At 55.8% G+C, this 17,383-nt stretch overlaps 2 protein-coding genes across 2 annotated transcripts; both read left to right on the forward strand.

Annotated features, from left to right (window-relative positions):
- The first annotated feature begins 11,586 nt into the window (after positions 1 to 11,586).
- On the forward strand, positions 11,587 to 12,723 carry LOC125238544. The gene is made up of 3 exons (XM_048145878.1): positions 11,587 to 11,687; positions 11,809 to 12,317; positions 12,353 to 12,723. The coding sequence occupies exons 1-3, from the start codon at positions 11,587 to 11,589 to the stop codon at positions 12,721 to 12,723; spliced, it is 981 nt and encodes a 326-aa protein (XP_048001835.1).
- Positions 12,724 to 15,366: 2,643 nt separating this feature from the next.
- Positions 15,367 to 16,973, forward strand: LOC125238545 (actin cytoskeleton-regulatory complex protein pan1-like). Its single transcript, XM_048145879.1, has 2 exons — positions 15,367 to 15,837; positions 15,885 to 16,973. The coding sequence occupies exons 1-2, from the start codon at positions 15,367 to 15,369 to the stop codon at positions 16,971 to 16,973; spliced, it is 1,560 nt and encodes a 519-aa protein (XP_048001836.1).
- Positions 16,974 to 17,383: the final 410 nt, after the last annotated feature.

The following is a 17,383-nucleotide window of genomic DNA, read 5'->3' on the forward strand; positions in this document are numbered from 1 at the left end:
AGCCCCTGCTGCAGCGGGATCCCCGTCCTTTGAGAACACCGTGAAGGGCCGGGGATTTGTGCTCGCCGTACTAAGTGGTGTGGCCATTATCGGCGTCTACTTTTCGCCTAATCGCCTTCTGGCTGAGTTCGAGCAGTCCCTAACAGAAGTCGGTGCCTTGATTCGACAGATATCTCCCGTCCCTGTGATAGTTGCTGGAGATTTCAACGCCAAGTCGACGGCGTGGGGGTGTCCAGCGACAGATGTTCGAGGCGACGTGCTGGAAGAGTGGGCTATTTCCCTTGGATTAACCATACTCAACACTGGATCGGAAAGTACATGCGTGAGGCCGCAAGGCGAGTCCATAGTCGATATCACCTTTGCGTCCGACGCTCTGGCCCGTCGGATTCAAAATTGGAGGGTAGAAGCAGAGGTGGAATCGCTTTCCGATCATCGCTATATTCGGTACGATCTAACCACTCTTCCGGTCACGGGAAGGAATGTCCGTTTCGCTGCAGGGGACAGTCCAAAATGGATATTGGGGAAACTCAATAGAGAGCTAGCAAAAGAAGCGGCTATCGTGGAATCATGGGGATCTGTCAACGAACGTATTAACACAGAACTGGAAGCCGAGAGCCTAAGCAATGCGTTAGTCCGCATCTGCGATGCGGCGATGCCGAGGGCAAAACCTTTCATCCCGAAGCGTCAAGTGTATTGGTGGTGTCCAGAACTCCGCGCATTACGGGACGCATGCGTGGCGGCACGCCGCCGTTACACTAGAAGCAGGAGAAGGCGCAACCGAATCCTAGAAGAGGAGGACCTTCTATACGCCTCATATAGGGACGCCCGCAAGACGCTGCGGACGGCTATTGCGCAGGCTAAAGAGACGGCATGGGAGGAATGGCTGGAAACGCTTAATAGAGACCCATGGGGTAGACCGTATCGGGCTGTACGGCAAAAGCTCCGACCCTGGGCTCCCCCATTGACCAGCAGTCTCCAGCCTGACCTCGTAGAGAGAGTCGTCAGTGCTCTTTTCCCAGAGAGGGGTGAGTTTGTGCCGCCAGACATGACACCGACCACAAGACCACCGGAAGTAGTTATGGAGGTGCCGCCAGTAACTGACGCAGAGCTCAGTGTTGCGGTCCAAAAACTTCGATCCAAAAAGACTGCTCCCGGACCAGACGGTATACCAGGCCGCGCACTAGTGATCGCACTCAGCGAACTGGAAGAAAATATTAGATCGCTTTTCACGGCATGTCTAAACCAGGGGCGGTTTCCTAGTAGGTGGAAAACGGGAAAGTTGGTGCTCCTCCGGAAGGATGGGCGCCCACCCGATCAGCCGTCAGCATACCGCCCCATTGTGCTTTTAGACGAAATGAGCAAACTATTTGAGCGTATACTGGCTACGCGTCTTGCTAGAAGCCTACAACCGGGGTTGAGCGACTGCCAGTACGGTTTTCGCCCTCTCCGCTCCACACTGGATGCAATAGATCACGTCAGGTCCTTTGCAGAGGAGGAAGTTTCTCAGGGTGGTGTTGTGATGTCCGTTTCCTTGGACATCTCAAACGCATTCAACACTGTAGTGTGTGTACCACACCTTACCCACACATGTGCATAGCTTAGTATATATTGGCATGTACTTGTTATTTAAGACACATTAAACGTATACTCCATACGAAGTAGTTATCATTTACGCTCCACATCACATGGCGATCCTGCCAGTGCGGCCTTGGGCCGCACTGGCGGCGCGCTGCGCCAGCCAGTCTAGTAAATAAGTAATACTTTTTTTTGTGCAATACTTTGACATTTTCGAGCGGTGAAAGTGATTCAATCGACAGGACGATAAATTTTGATTAAAAAGTGATCGATGAAGTTATGGTGAAAACGCGGAACTTTAAAAATAAATGTTCTCCGTCAAACAATGTAAATAGACATTCGCAGTTCCTTACATAAAATATAAAAGTACATGGGAAATAAAGTGCGTACCTAAGTACTGACATTCAGCGGTGAATAAAAACATTATAATTGGTGGACAGTTGTAAGTGACATGTACAACTTATTAAAAATGGATAATTCTAAATGAATTCTCAAAGTGATGACAATAATATATGGAGTAAGTACTTCAAAGAACTGAAAGGTGTTGTGTCCTTGATACTATGAGGCCTGCGTCATCTACGTGTGTTTGGTTCACGGGGGATCATTCCGGCAGTAAGGAGCAGCAGTTGATAATTCAGTGGTTTCGATTCTTTCCAATATTTCATGACATTGCGGCTTTTTCGTACATACGAGTATTCCTTGTTTTGTTTTTATTTTTACTGTGTTTTTTTTGCTACTTCTGTAATGTGAAATAATAAGTACTAATATTAATTCGTAATAGGTGATAAAAATGTGGAAAATTATTTTGAGAATTGTTATTTTTAAGATTTAATATGCTGCTTGATGACGAAATAGTAGTTACGTATAATATGGTTAAAAGCATGGCACATGTTAATTCATTTTTTTTACCTCAATAGTAACAATTAATTGTATCATTTAATCTCAACTTTGCATTATGTAATTCAAATTGTAAACTTAACAAGATTATTTCTGCACTTGGATACAACATTCGTCATAAGGTACAGGTGGGCCGCGTCATCCGCGACACGTGTTCACATATAAGGGATCGGTATGTAGCTTCTGTTATTACGTCTCGAATTTCAATTTCAACATAATGCATTATTAATAGTATTGTGCAATCATTTAGATTACTTCAAATTTACCGTATTTAACTTGGCAATTGCATATAATTATAATCTTACCGACTTTTGACCATATTAAACTGAAAATTGGTATTTAGAACTAGATTGTTAAGAAATAATAATGTACCTACTTGAATGTTTCAGATTTTTTTCTCGGAATTGACTATAATATGTTTTACGGATTTAACAATGTGTGGAAAATAAATATATTTAAGATCTAATAAGAGATAAAAAGTTGGATTATTTTAAATCGGTGTAAAATGGATATGGAATTTGTTGGTATATGAAAAGTTTTTGTTATTTAGGTATAGGAGTGTTCAAGTTTTGTTTTATTTTGCGACGGAGTTATGGCTAGAGGTTTTATTAATGTAAAGGGTGGAATAGAAAAGAATGGTTTGTTTTTTTAAATTAGGTATGTGTGCGAGATTTTGGAAGTCGAGTAAATTGAAGCAGGTAAGTTTTTCAAAGAGCGACTGGTCTGATCAACCAAGGGTTGTTGAAATTCTTATTTGTTGAAGTTTTATGGTGTTGGTTTAATTGTGGTTGGTATTTGAAAGTTTTTTAATGAATGTAACTGAATAGAAATAATTATATGCCTATTGTCTCTTCGGCTGCCCAAGAGGGGCCTTGAGCGATAGGTATAGCAAGGGTATGCCAGGATACAAGGCAGGCTAGGGAATCCTTGGAGATCTGATCATGATTCGGTCGAGTACCAATCGTGAAGACTCCTTGGACACATGGAAGGTTATTATGTAAGGACGTGTTAAAAGAACTGCCTGTGTGAGTAAATATATTGTATGTGTGCGCGCTTAAAAATAAATATCCTTGTATCCTGAGCAAATAAATAAATAAATATGTAAGGTCGGCCGGCCAGGTAAGTAAATGCGTTGTGTACCCTTGCCATAAAAAAGAGAAGCACGCTTTAGATGCACAACTATATACAATGTTATTATTATAATAAACAAAATGAAGACGTCTATCAATTAAAAATAATACTTGCAAGTCAGTAAATTATGAAATAAGAAATATGATTGTTCCCAGGTACCCAGGGTTGGAATTATATACTCTTAACGTACGTTTAATTTGGATTTAAAATGTATCGACGGATACTTATTTGTCTGTGGAAATTAAATATATACCTACTTAGTGATCGTTTTAAGGTTTTTTTTAAGTCTATGATGTTATTTGTAGTCTTTTCTGCTTAGTTTTATATAAATAGGTATATTGTTTAACACACGTTTCGTCATCAACGCCGTCATAAAAGTAACTGTATAACCTATAAGTTGTATAACCTTTATAAAAATACATGGGTACCCACCCATGGTAATAACTATTGTATGGTGCCTTAGCGTATAATGGAAATTTGTGTTTATTTTAGACAAATTTTGTATAACTTGTAATTTTCATTTATTGAAAAATGTATGAGTAACTCTTTAAATTGAATTTATTAATCAGCAAATATTCTTTCTTTCAACTTCAAAGTGTTTTTACTGTACCTACCTAATACTTGTATAAAAAAAAGATTTAATTTTGTATAATACATACTTTCACTAAGATCTTTTGCTTACATTAGATAATCTTCCTTACTTTTTACTTTGTGTAATTCTTTTTTTTTAAATTTAGAAAAAAAATATTCCTCATAGTATAAAACAATATTTTTTTTTCTCTGAGGGGGAAGGTGTAGTGTGTGTACCACACCTTACCCACACATGTGCATAGCTTAGTATATATTGGCATGTACTTGTTATTTAAGACACATTAAACGTATACTCCATACGAAGTAGTTATCATTTACGCTCCACATCACAACACCTTACCCTGGGAAACCATAAAGGCGGCCCTGAAATTTCACAACGTGCCGGACTACCTACAGCATGTAGTGGCGGATTATTTTGTTGGACGTGCTGTCGCATATCCGATAAGGGATGGATGGGCAAGACGGGCAATGTCGTGCGGTGTTCCACAGGGTTCGGTGCTGGGGCCGCTCCTGTGGAACATCGGATACGACTGGGTCCTACGCGGGGCCACTTTGCGGGGGATTAGCGTATCTTGTTACGCTGATGATACCCTCGTGTCGGCCCGTGGCAGGACCCACAGAGAGGCCGCCTACCTAGCCACAGCAGGGGTAGCACAGGTGGTGAACAAAATACGGACGCTCGGCCTAGAGGTCGCATTGCACAAATCGGAGGCCCTAGTCTTTCATGGACCTCGCAACAAGCCGCCAGAGGGAGCTCAGATCATTGTCGGAGGAACTTCCATCGCTGTCGGGTCGACGATGAAGTACCTGGGACTCGTCCTCGACGGCAGATGGAAGTTCGAAGCTCATTTCCAACGGTTAGCCCCGAAACTAACAGCAGCAGCCGCAGCGCTCGGGCGAATTCTTCCGAACCTGGGTGGACCTGGAGGAGCCTGCCGACGGCTTTATATGAGTGTGGTGCGCTCAATGGCTTTGTACGGAGCCCCGATATGGGCAGACACCCTGAGACCTCGAAGCGCGGCCATATTGCGACGACCGCAGCGGGCCATAGCTCTCAGGGTGGCCCGAGCGTACCGCACCAATTCACACTCAGCAGCCTGTCTGCTAGCCGGGAGCCCGCCATGGGACCTAGAGGCTGCGGTTCAGTCCAGCGTCTATTGGCGGGTGCAACGAGCAAGAGCAGCTGAAAACTGGCCAGCCCCCAGGAAGTACGCAAATGGCGGGAAGAGGCACAAGAGGTCCTCTACGTGCAATGGGCGGAGCGTCTAGAGATCCCGGGAGCTAGCCGGGACTTGGTGGCAGCTGTACGACCGGTTCTACAAAAATGGGTCCAGCGAAAACATGGCACAATCACCTTCCATCTCGCACAGGTCCTAACAGGACACGGCTGTTTCGGGAAGTACCTGTGCGAGATACTGGGACGGGAGCCATCACCGGCGTGTCACCACTGCGGAGGACAAGCCGTGGACACGGCCAAGCATACGCGCGAGGAGTGCCCTGCGTGGGCGGAGCCTCGCGCTGCCCTGTCCGCGGCAATTGGAGGAGACCTCTCACTGCCGGCATTAATCCGCTGCATGGTCGGCAGTGAAGAGGCATGGGCTGCTGTGACCTCCTTCTGTGTCACAGTCATGACGCAGAAGGAGGCCGCAGAAAGAATGCGCGAGGATGACGCGGCTAGCCTTCCTCAGCGCCGCAGAAGGCTGGGCAGGCGGCGTAGAGCCTATGCAGGCAGAATGCTGCCGCCCTAAGGAGAACCTGCGAGTGATGGGTCGGGAGTCCTGTCACTCGCGTGTAGAGGTTCTGAGCTGGAAGGCCCTCAAGTGTTCCGAGGTGCCTTCGGCGAAGTAAACTGCCAGAGCAGTACGGAGGACGGGCCCGCAAGGGCAACGCTGAGGGGGTATTGGTGCCTTACAACCATGTTCCCAAAACCCCCTCTCAAAAGCGCGCGGCGGAACACCCCAGGGGGTTTAGTCGGTGAGAGTCCGACATACCCACTGGCTTTCTCCCGGGCCAGTGGGATCCATAACGGATTCCCCCTGGGTCAACAAAAAAAAAAAAAAAAAAGGTTAGGTTAGGTTCCCCTTCGACGTGTTGCCACCTTGCCGTGGTGAAGGGGCTTGCGTGCTTCCAGGACCCTCAGGGCTATGCCGGACAGGGCCTCCCAAACCGGACAGGCCTGAGGCGAGAGGCCAGACTAAGAGCAGCACACGGGGGGCGGCTCCGCGTGTCCCTCTGAAGTCAGCAGAGGGCACAGTGCGAGCTGCCAGGTGTCCCCCCGGGATGGAGTCGGGGCTCTATGAGCCACCGGAGGCGTGCCCAGGCCGCCAGGCGCGGCGTCGTGGCTACGGCCACCGTCGGGCAACCCGCAACCCGCACTGAGCGGACCGGGGGCCTCCTCACTGAGAGGAAGGCCAAGTGGAGTAAACCACTATAAAAATCCCCAATCCCAAGGTTTGCGGCGTGCCGATGGGATGCGTGGCTGGGGGAGCCCAGTCACAAGCGCCGCACAAAGGGGGCATACCCCTTAAAAATAGCAAAAGATGAGTGGTCAACCTAGCGTACAACTACCCCAGGAGGTCTCAATCCTCCGTGTCACCACAGAACGGGCATCCGTACTAGATGCCCGTACTGTGGTGACATGCCGCCCGTCGTATTCTGGGGGGGCACACCACTCTAGGATCAACTCCAACGACACTGGCAAGCGTTCAACGGATACCGATGCTCACGAACCGGATTTGTTGCTTAGGATACGTGGAGGAGGTGACGCGGAGGAGGCTGTGATCGAGCCCTCCCCGAAACCTGCACACGGAGGAGGAGATGCGGACAGCGAGGAGGCGGTGGGTACCCCGTCCTCACCCGGGCTTGCCCTGCCCTCGCCTAAGCCCGTCCCAACGGGGTACCGCCCACTGCGGGATGCGCTCGGGCGTTATATTCGCTACCCCGCGCCCGCGTCCGACACGCTAACAGGGGCGGAGGATGCGCCTGTGCCCACAGGGTTCAGGCAGTTCGTGCGTCCTTCCACGCCGAACCGAACGCGAATCTTCACGGGGAAGGTTCACGGCACCCGCGGAGTGGAGGCGTCCATGTCGCCTGAGAGAGAGGAGTACTTCTCCCCATCAAGGATTGACAGACGCGACTTGTTTGGCGAAGGGGCGGCCGACACCGGCGACTCGGAAGGCTCGGTGGAAATGGGTCCCCAAAGGCGCACGCGGTGCCCTCGACCTCAGACATGCCCTCGAAGTTCTGGGGCTCGAGGCCCGAGAAACGACTTGCGGATGAGCTCGCGCTTTCTTCCGGCTCAGAGAGTGACGCGGGACTCTTGCTGGGCACTGCCACTGCCAAAAGAGGCAAGAAAGGCAAAGGAGGGGGGCGCCGCACCGGCCCCAGAAACAAGCCTGATACGCTGGGCCAAACACCTATCGTCCTGATCGAGCGTATTAGGCTCAGCTCGCGCTCGCCGACAGCCAGAACGCAGGAGACGGACGTGACCGACGGCACTGGGAGCGCCAACACTCCCAATGCGGGTGCCGAGTCGGACTCAGGGCGAAGTGGGGGCTCGACGCACGACGCGGGACTTGCCGAGGCGAAGCGGGAGCTCAACCGCCTCAGACGGGAGGAGCTCCAGCGCAAGGCCGAGGAGGAGCTGGCAAGCCTCACGCGGACGCTGGCGCCGGGCAAGCCCCCAAGAGTGGCGGTGCAGTTCTGGGCCCGCCAGACACGGACGGAGCGGACAACAGTGCGGCGTCGCTCCACCAAAGGGTGCAAAGCAGCCTAAGGACGGTGGAGCTGGTGGCCACTGGGTCCGCCAACCTAAAGGGGACCTTCGTTCGGGCCCTCAAGCTGGCTGTCGCGTCAATCGGGGAAGCGGTCGAAGACCTGAAGGAGCTTACTTCCTCCGAAGAGACGCGACGCCTGCAGAGGCAAAATGCCAACTTGAGGGCGGAGGTAAAAGACCTGCGCTCTGAGGTGGAGGAGCTGAAAACGGAGCTCCGGGCCCACTTCAAGAAGCAGGCCCCGCCCTCGTCCTTACCCAAAGAGGCACCACAGCCCGCCGCTGCCCCCCCCGGACGTTCCGATGTGGACGAGCTGGTCGGTGCGGTCGCGGCCAGGGTGGGGCGGATGCTGGACGAGAGGTTGGGAGCCCTGGAGCGCGAAGGTAGGCTACTTCCGTCTCAACCAATGCGGCCCCCGCTGGACGCTGACCGGAAACGCCAAGAACAGCCCGAGCCCCCACGGGCCCCAGGTCCGGGTCCCACACCGGCCTCCAAGCGGGGTACCGCATCGGCTCCGAAGCGAGGTCCCCCGAACTTGACGGAGGAGCCCCAAAAGGGGAAAAATAAAAAGAAGAAAAAAGGGGGGAAAACGCCAGCAGCGGCGGCAGCAGCGGCTCCATCCTCCGCGACGCCAGGTCCTCGCCCACTGCCTCCGGCTCCCGCGAACACAAACGAGGAGTGGTCTGCGGTGACGCGGAAGAAAAGCAAGGGGGCAAGTATGCAAGTGGGCTCTCAGCCGCGGCCCAAGAAGCCAAACAAGCCCAAGAGTAGAAAACTTCGACCTCCGCGTTCGTCAGCTGTAGTCCTAACCCTACAGCCGGAGGCCGAAGCAAAAGGGGTGACGTATGGACAAGTCCTCATCAGGGCCAAGGAGAACATTGACCTCAAGAGTCTGGGCATTAACGCCATCAAGTTCAAGAAGGCGGCAACCGGTGCCAGGCTCCTCGAGGTCCCAGGAGCCGATAGCGGCGAAAAGGCCGACTCCCTGGCAAAAGAGCTCTGCGAAAAGCTCGGGGAGGACCTGGTCAAAATCTCCAGGCCGACGATCTGCGCAGAGCTACGCCTAACGCAACTCGACGACTCCGTCTCTTGCAGCGAGGTAGTGGCTGCTGTTGCCAAGACTGGGGGCTGTGAAGCGAGCCAGATAAAAACGGGGAGATCCAGCAGGATGCATCTGGGCTAGGATCTATCTGGCTCCGCTGTCCAATCGCGGCCGCCAAAAAAGTAGTGGAGACTGACAAGGGAAGACTCCAGGTGGGATGGGTACGAGCTGCAGTAAAGCTGCTGGAGAAGAGACCCATGCGGTGTTTCAAGTGCCTGGAAACGGGCCACGTCAGGGCACAATGCACCAGCGAAACGGACCTCAGCGACACCTGCTACCGGTGCGGGAAACCAGGCCACACGGCGAGGACCTGCTCTGCAACTCCGAGCTGTGTGATTTGCTCTAAAGTAGGGAAACTAGCGGACCACACTCTGGACTCAAAAGTGTGCAAATCACAAGCCCAGAAGCCACCACGGAGAAAAGCTGGAGCTGGCCGCCAGGCCGCGCCCCAGCCAGCACAAACACCGGATGTGCAGGAGCAGGATCCAATGGTCACGGAATAAGAAATGGCCCTACGGATTCTGCAGACGAACCTCAACCACTGTGCTAGGGCTCAGGATCTCTTGTTCCAGTCCCTGGCACAGTGGATGATAAATGTCGCAGTAGTGGCAGAGCCGTACACGATCCCTCCCCGTGACGATTGGTTGGGAGACGACGACAAGAGCGTGGCACTAGTGACACGGGCGTCGGCGGGTGGTCCACCGCCGCCTTCCGGTGCCTTCAAAGGAAAGGGCTACGTGGGAGCGCTCTACGGGGGGATTTGGTTCGTGGCGGTGTACTTTTCGCCGAACCGCTCCTTGGCTGACTTCGAGCAATTCCTGTACGAGGTGGGGGCTCGGGTCGGCCAGCTTTCCCCGCGCCCGGTAATTGTTGCCGGAGACTTCAATGCCAAGTCCACGGCTTGGGGCTCTCCGGCCACAGATGCGCGAGGCGCAACCCTAGAGGAGTGGGCGGTCGCGTCAGGGCTGGCAGTTATTAACCAGGGCACGGCTAACACGTGCGTGCGACAACAGGGGGGCTCCATCGTGGACATAACTTTCGCGAGTGCTCCCCTGGCGCGCCGTGTTCAGGGGTGGGAAGTCTTGGTGGGGGTGGAAACCCTATCGGATCACCGGTACATCAGGTTCGATGTGACACCCTCCCAGACCCAGAACAACCCACAGCGTACTGGCCCAGCCGAGAGCGGCCCGAGATGGGCATTAACAAAACTCGACCGCGAGCTGCTAAAGGAGGCGGCCATTGTGCAGGCTTGGCTGCCCACGCCGGAAGGAGCGTTGGAGGTGGAGGAGGAAGCCTCTTGGCTCCGGGAGGCCATGACGCAAATCTGCGACGCGGCCATGCCCCGGGCAAAACGCGTACCACCAAAAAGACGCGTTTACTGGTGGACCGGAGAGCTCGCGCAGTTGCGAAAAAACTGTATAGCCGCTCGGCGCCGCTACCTGCGTCTCAGGAGGCGTAGGCGAAGAGACGAGAATGAGGAGCAGCGTCAGTACGACATATACAAAGTTGCTAAACTAGGGCTTTCGGTCGCCATTGGGGAGGCAATTGAGGCGAGTCGTGCCGAATTCCTGGAGACCCTCAATTCCGACCCATGGGGAAGGCCCTACAAACTGGTGAGGAGCAAACTGCGGCCATGGGCTCCCCGGTGACGCAGACGCTTGAGCCGGACCTCGTTGCTCGCGTAATCTCGGCGCTGTTCCCTGAAAGGGGACCTCACCAGCCGCCTCCAATGGCGCCGCCAGTGGTGAGGCCCACAGAGGAGGAAGTCGTTCCGCCAATACTCCCTCCAGAGCTAGGTGCGGTGGTCAACCGGCTTCGCGGGAAGAACACGGCCCCCGGGCCCGACGGCATCCCGGGCCGTGCATGGGTTTTAGCCTTGGGCGCCCTAGAGGCGAGGGTACTGCGGGTCCTAAATGCTTGCCTGGAGCAGGGTTGTTTCCCAAAAGAGTGGAAGTCCGGCAAGCTGGTATTGCTTAAAAAGGAGGGGCGACCGGCTGACTCTCCCTCCGGCTACCGACCCATAGTCCTTCTTGATGAGGTGGGCAAGCTGTTCGAACGCGTGATCGCTGCCCGCCTCATCAAACACATGGAGAATGAAGGACCAAACCTGGCGGATTCACAGTTCGGATTCCGCAGGGGGCGCTCCACCGTCGACGCGATACTGGAGGTAAAAACGTTAGCCAAGGAGGCCGTGTCCCAGGGTGACGTGGTCTTGGCAGTCTCACTAGACATTGCCAATGCCTTCAACACCCTCCCCTGGGAGACAATAAAAGAAGCGCTGCGGTACCACCAGGTCCCACTCTACCTGTATAAAATCATAGAGGCGTACCTCAGTGAGAGGTGCATTACCTGGCCTGCACAACAGGAGTGGGGAAGAAGGGAAATGACGTGTGGGGTTCCACAGGGGTCGGTCCTAGGACCACTCTTGTGGAACATAGGATATAACTGGGTCCTAAGGGGGAAAACTTGCGTGGAGTCTCAGTCATCTGCTACGCAGATGACACGCTCGTGATGGCCATGGGACCCAGTTACCGCGACGCGGCCGTGCTGGCAACAGCGGCTGTCGCTCACTGTGTGAGCAGGATTCGACGGCTGGGCCTGGAAGTAGCGCTTCCAAAGTCGGAAGCTGTCTGCTTCTATGGTGCGCGAAGAGCGCCACCTGCTGACGCAGAGATAGTGGTGGGGGGTTCCTATTGCTGTCAGGCCTACACTTCTCTACCTCGGTGTCACGCTTGACAGCAAGTGGAACTTCAGAGCACACTTTGAGCGCCTGGCGCCCAGGTTGGTGCGAGCGGCTGCGGCCTTTGGGCGCATACTGCCAAATCTGGGTGGGCCTAAGGCATCATGCCGCCGCCTGTACACGGGAGTCCTGCGCTCAATGGCTCTCTACGGTGCCCCAGCGTGGGCTGACGCACTCAGTGATAAGAACATATCACAGCTACGGCGACCGCAGAGAGTGATGGCGCAGCGAGTGATAAGAGGGTATAGGACAGTAGGTACTGAAGCAGCTTGCGCCCTAGCGGGAACCCTACCCTGGGATCTGGAGGCGCAAATCCTGGCTTCCCTATTCGTATGGCGTAAGGAGGCTCTGGCTCGCGATCTCTGGCCAGCGCCCCAGGAGATCAGAGCGCAGCGAGAGATACTTCACCAGGCAGCAGTAGAGCGGTGGTCAGCCAGGCTTGAGCACCCAAGCGCAGGAGTCCGCACCATCGAAGCGATACGGCCAGTGCTCCAAAAATGGTTAGACCGTGAGCATGGCGTGCTCACCTTTCGGCTTGTACAGGTACTTTCGGGCCATGGCTGCTTCGGCTCGTACCTGTACAAAGTCGCTCGGAGAGAGCCGACACCGGAGTGCCACGCGTGCGGGGCTGGCGAGGACTCGGCCTGGCACACGCTGGCCGAGTGTCCGGCATGGGGGCGGAGCGGCGGGAGGTGGTGGCCCGGGTGGGGCCAGACCTGTCGCTGCCGGCGGTGGTGCGGGCCATCGTGGCTAGCGAAGAAGGGTGGGAGGCTCTGCTCTCTTTCAGCGAGCACGTCCTCAAAGAGAAGGAGGCGGCGGAGCGCGAACGGGAAACCCAGGCCGAGGCAAACCCGATGCGCCGCCGCCGCACAGGCCGCAGACGTGCCGCTCACGAGCGGAACCTGCCACCCTAACGACAGCCGGCGGGCGAGCGATGCATGAGAGCGCCCTCGCCCAATACGCTGGCTCTCGAGTTGGAGAGCGCGACCCCTGTGTCCGGGAAGCGCTCCCAAGGCGAGGATCGGTCGGCTCATAGCCTGACCAGTGACGTATCCTGATCCAGGATGGCCGCTGCGGGGTCGCGGACGCCCTTTACAGCTTCCCGGGACCCCGCACATAAAGCGGTGAGAGGACACCGTGGGGTTTAGTGGGTAGGGGGGCCCTTTTACAGCCTCGAGCCCCACATAACCGACCGGGTCGCACACCACCTCAGACCCGGCGGTATGCGTAAACGCATTCCCCACGTAAAAAAAAAAAAAAAAAAAAGGTTAGGTTAGGTTAGGTTAGGTTGTCAGGCCTACACTTCTCTACCTCGGTGTCACGCTTGACAGCAAGTGGAACTTCAGAGCACACTTTGAGCGCCTGGCGCCCAGGTTGGTGCGAGCGGCTGCGGCCTTTGGGCGCATACTGCCAAATCTGGGTGGGCCTAGGGCATCATGCCGCCGCCTGTACACGGGAGTCCTGCGCTCAATGGCTCTCTACGGTGCCCCAGCGTGGGCTGACGCACTCAGTGATAAGAACATATCACAGCTACGGCGACCGCAGAGAGTGATGGCGCAGCGAGTGATAAGAGGGTATAGGACAATAGGTTCTGAAGCAGCTTGCGCCCTAGCGGGAACCCTACCCTGGGATCTGGAGGCGCAAATCCTGGCTTCCCTATTCGTATGGCGTAAGGAGGCTCTAGCTCGCGATCTCTGGCCAGCGCCCCAGGAGATCAGAGCGCAGCGAGAGATACTTCACCAGGCAGCAGTAGAGCGGTGGTCAGCCAGGCTTGAGCGCCCAAGCGCAGGAGTCCGCACCATCGAAGCGATACGGCCAGTGCTCCAAAAATGGTTAGACCGTGAGCATGGCGTGCTCACCTTTCGGCTTGTACAGGTACTTTCGGGCCATGGCTGCTTCGGCTCGTACCTGTACAAAGTCGCTCGGAGAGAGCCGACACCGGAGTGCCACGCGTGCGGAGCTGGCGAGGACTCGGCCTGGCACACGCTGGCCGAGTGTCCGGCATGGGGGCGGAGCGGCGGGAGGTGGTGGCCCGGGTGGGGCCAGACCTGTCGCTGCCGGCGGTGGTGCGGGCCATCGTGGCTAGCGAAGAAGGGTGGGAGGCTCTGCTCTCTTTCAGCGAGCACGTCCTCAAAGAGAAGGAGGCGGCGGAGCGCGAACGGGAAACCCAGGCCGAGGCAAACCCGATGCGCCGCCGCCGCACAGGCCGCAGACGTGCCGCTCACGAGCGGAACCTGCCACCCTAACGACAGCCGGCGGGCGAGCGATGCATGAGAGCGCCCTCGCCCAATACGCTGGCTCTCGAGTTGGAGAGCGCGACCCCTGTGTCCGGGAAGCGCTCCCAAGGCGAGGATCGGTCGGCTCATAGCCTGACCAGTGACGTATCCTGATCCAGGATGGCCGCTGCGGGGTCGCGGACGCCCTTTACAGCTTCCCGGGACCCCGCACATAAAGCGGTGAGAGGACACCGTGGGGTTTAGTGGGTAGGGGGGCCCTTTTACAGCCTCGAGCCCCACATAACCGACCGGGTCGCACACCACCTCAGACCCGGCGGTATGCGTAAACGCATTCCCCACGTAAAAAAAAAAAAAAAAAAAAAAAAAGGTTAGGTTGCGGAGGAGGCTGTGACCGAGCCCTCCCCGAAACCAGCACACGGAGGAGGAGATTCGGTCAGCGAGGAGGCGGCGGGCACCCCGTCCTCACCCGGGCTTGCCCTGCCCTCGCCTAAGCCCGTCCCGGCGGGGTTCCGCCCACTGCGGGACGCGCTTGGGCGCTATATTCGATACACCGTGCCTGACACACAAACGGGAGCGGAGGATGCGCCTGTGCTCCCAGGATATAGGCAGTTCGTGCGTCCTTCGACTCCGAACCGAACGAGAGTTTTTACCGGGAGGAACACCGGCATCCGCGGAGTGGAAGCGACTCAGTCGCCTGAGAGAGAAGAGGAGAGAGAAGAGTACTTCTCCCCCTCAAGGCTGGACAGACGTGACCTGTTCGGCGAGGGGAGGCCGACACCGGCGACTCGGAGGGCTCGGTGGAAATGGGTCCCCCAAAGGCGCAAGCGGAGCCCTCGACCACAGAAATGTGCAGGAAGTTTTGGGGCTCGAGGCCCGACAAGCGGCCCGCGGATGACCTAGCGCTTTCCTCCGGCTCAGAGAGCGACGCGGGAGTCGGGACACTGCTGTCAGACACTGCCAAGAGGGGCAAGAGAGCAAAAGGGGGCGTAAAATTGGTCCTTTTAGTAAGACCGATCCGCTGGGCCGAACACCCGTCGTCCTGGTGGAGCGCATCCGGCTCGGCTCCGGTTCGCGCTTGCCGCATGGGACGGAAGTGGCCGAGGACACTGCATCCCAACTGCACGCTACGGGGGATTACTTAAAGGCCCGCGAGGCCACCAATAAGGAGAAACGTGAGGAGCTGCGGCTTCGCGAGGAAAGGGAGGCGGAGAACTTCTGTCGGTCTGTCGCAACCCGCCAAAGGGGACTCTCTGAAGCGTCCACCGAGGATCGGGAGGGAGTCTCAATGACCGAATAGATGCCAATCTGAAAGCCATCAAGATGGTGGCCGACAAGTCGAGCCATCTTAAGGGCACCTTCCAAAAGGCCCTAAAAGATTCGGTCAAGGCGTTAAAGGAAGTTTTTGAGGAGCTCAGGACACACTCCGTGTCTGATGAAACGCGACAATTAGAGGCCGCAAATAAGCGCCTCAAAGCGGAGCTAGCAGATGTGCGTTGCGAGCTTCGCAAAATTCGCGAGGACATGGAACGGCTCCAAATGCCGCGTTGGGACTCACCTCCCTCAAAGGCAATAGACAGGGAGGCGCCGCAGCCCGCCGCTGCCCTCGGACGTCCCCATGTGGACGACCTGATCGGGGCAATCACAGTTAAGGTGGGACGTATCCTTGACGACAGACTCGGAGCCTTGGAGCGAGATGGCAGGCTTCTGCCAAACAAAACAGGACAGACCCCACTGGCAGTAGACCGGGGACGACAGGCCGCGCAAACGGTCACACCGGGGAAAGCGGCAGGGGTCACGCCTTCCCGGGGCCCCCAAATTTTACGGTCGAGCCCCAAAAGGGCGAAAAGTCAAAGAAGAAGAGAAAGAAGGCGAAATCACAGCCCACTGCTGTCGCTGGACCGTCGGCCCCAAGCGGTCAGCAGCCGCCACCCCCTGCACCTGGGTCCTCGGACCAGCAATGGACTTCAGTGGTGAGTAGGAGCGCGAGGAGGAGGGCCGCTGCACAGTCGAAGACGCAGCCCCAGGCAAACACAAAAAGGAAGGCAGCGAACGAGAAGGCTCAGGCAAAGGCAAAGACACGTAGTAGAGGTCTTCGCCCGCCGCGATCGGCAGCTGTGGTGCTGACGCTGCAACCGGAAGCGGAGGCAAACGGCGCAACGTATGCCAAGGTGCTGGCCGTAGCAAAGGAGAAGGTCAAGCTAGCTGATCTGGGCATTTCCGATTTGCGTTTTCGGCGGGCAGCCACTGGCGCACGGATCCTGCAGCTGCCGGGTGTGAACAGCGGTGAGAAGGCCGATAAGCTGGCAAGGGAGCTGGCGGAAAAACTGGGAGAGGAAGTCCGAGTGTCCAGGCCGACAAAGTGTGCGGAGTTGCGACTATCCAACCTGGATGACTCTGTGACGTCGGAGGAGGTAGTCGTCGCCGTCGCTCGAGCCGGGGAATGTACTCAGGATCAGGTCAAGGCAGGGGAAATCCGCCGGGATCACACTGGTCTTGGTACAGTCTGGGTACGCTGCCCGGTCACGGCGGCAAAGAAGGTGTCCGACGGTGGTCGTTTCCTGGTTGGATGGTCTTCGGCACAGGTGAAGCTGCTGGAGCCCAGAATATTACGCTGCTACCGCTGCCTGGAGGTTGGGCATGTCAGGGCGCAATGCCAAGCGCAAATAGATCGCGGCAGTCTGTGCTACCGATGTGGAAAGCCGGACCACAAGGCGGCACAATGCTCGGCCGAGCCCCACTGTGCAGTGTGCGAGGCATCGGGTAAGTCGGCAAGCCATGCCCTGGGCTCCAAGGCGTGCACTGCCCGAGGACCGAGGAAGGATAGGAAGACTCGCGATGGCCCCCCGGCCCCCTCGCAGTCCTCCCAGCCGGCCGCAACAACACCCGCGGCCAGCAATGCGTTGGGGGAAGCAATGGCCGCTAAATAAATAATGGCCATCAGCTTCCTGCAGGGGAACATCAACCATTCTGCCAGAGCACAGGACCTTGTGTACCAGAGCCTGGCGGAATGGCAGATTAGTGTGGGGGTTATTGCCGAGCCCTACTCTGTCCCACCTAGGGACAACTGGGCTGGCGACGTAGACGGCCTAGTGGCTATTGTCACCAATTCGCCCGCCGGTCCCACGCCGCCCCAAAGAATAGAAAGGGGCCGTGGATACGTTGCGGCCTGGGTTGGTGACATTATGCTGGTGGGAGCGTACTTCTCGCCGAACCGGACTCTGGCCGAATTCGAACAGTTTCTGATCGAGGTCGGAGCTCTGATCGGCAGAAGGCGGCCGGGCATGGTGCTCGTAGCTGGGGACCTTAACGCGAAATCCACTGCGTGGGGATCGCCGGC

This window comes from Leguminivora glycinivorella, chromosome 24 (assembly GCF_023078275.1).
Source record: "Leguminivora glycinivorella isolate SPB_JAAS2020 chromosome 24, LegGlyc_1.1, whole genome shotgun sequence".
Lineage (NCBI taxonomy): Eukaryota > Metazoa > Arthropoda > Insecta > Lepidoptera > Tortricidae > Leguminivora > Leguminivora glycinivorella.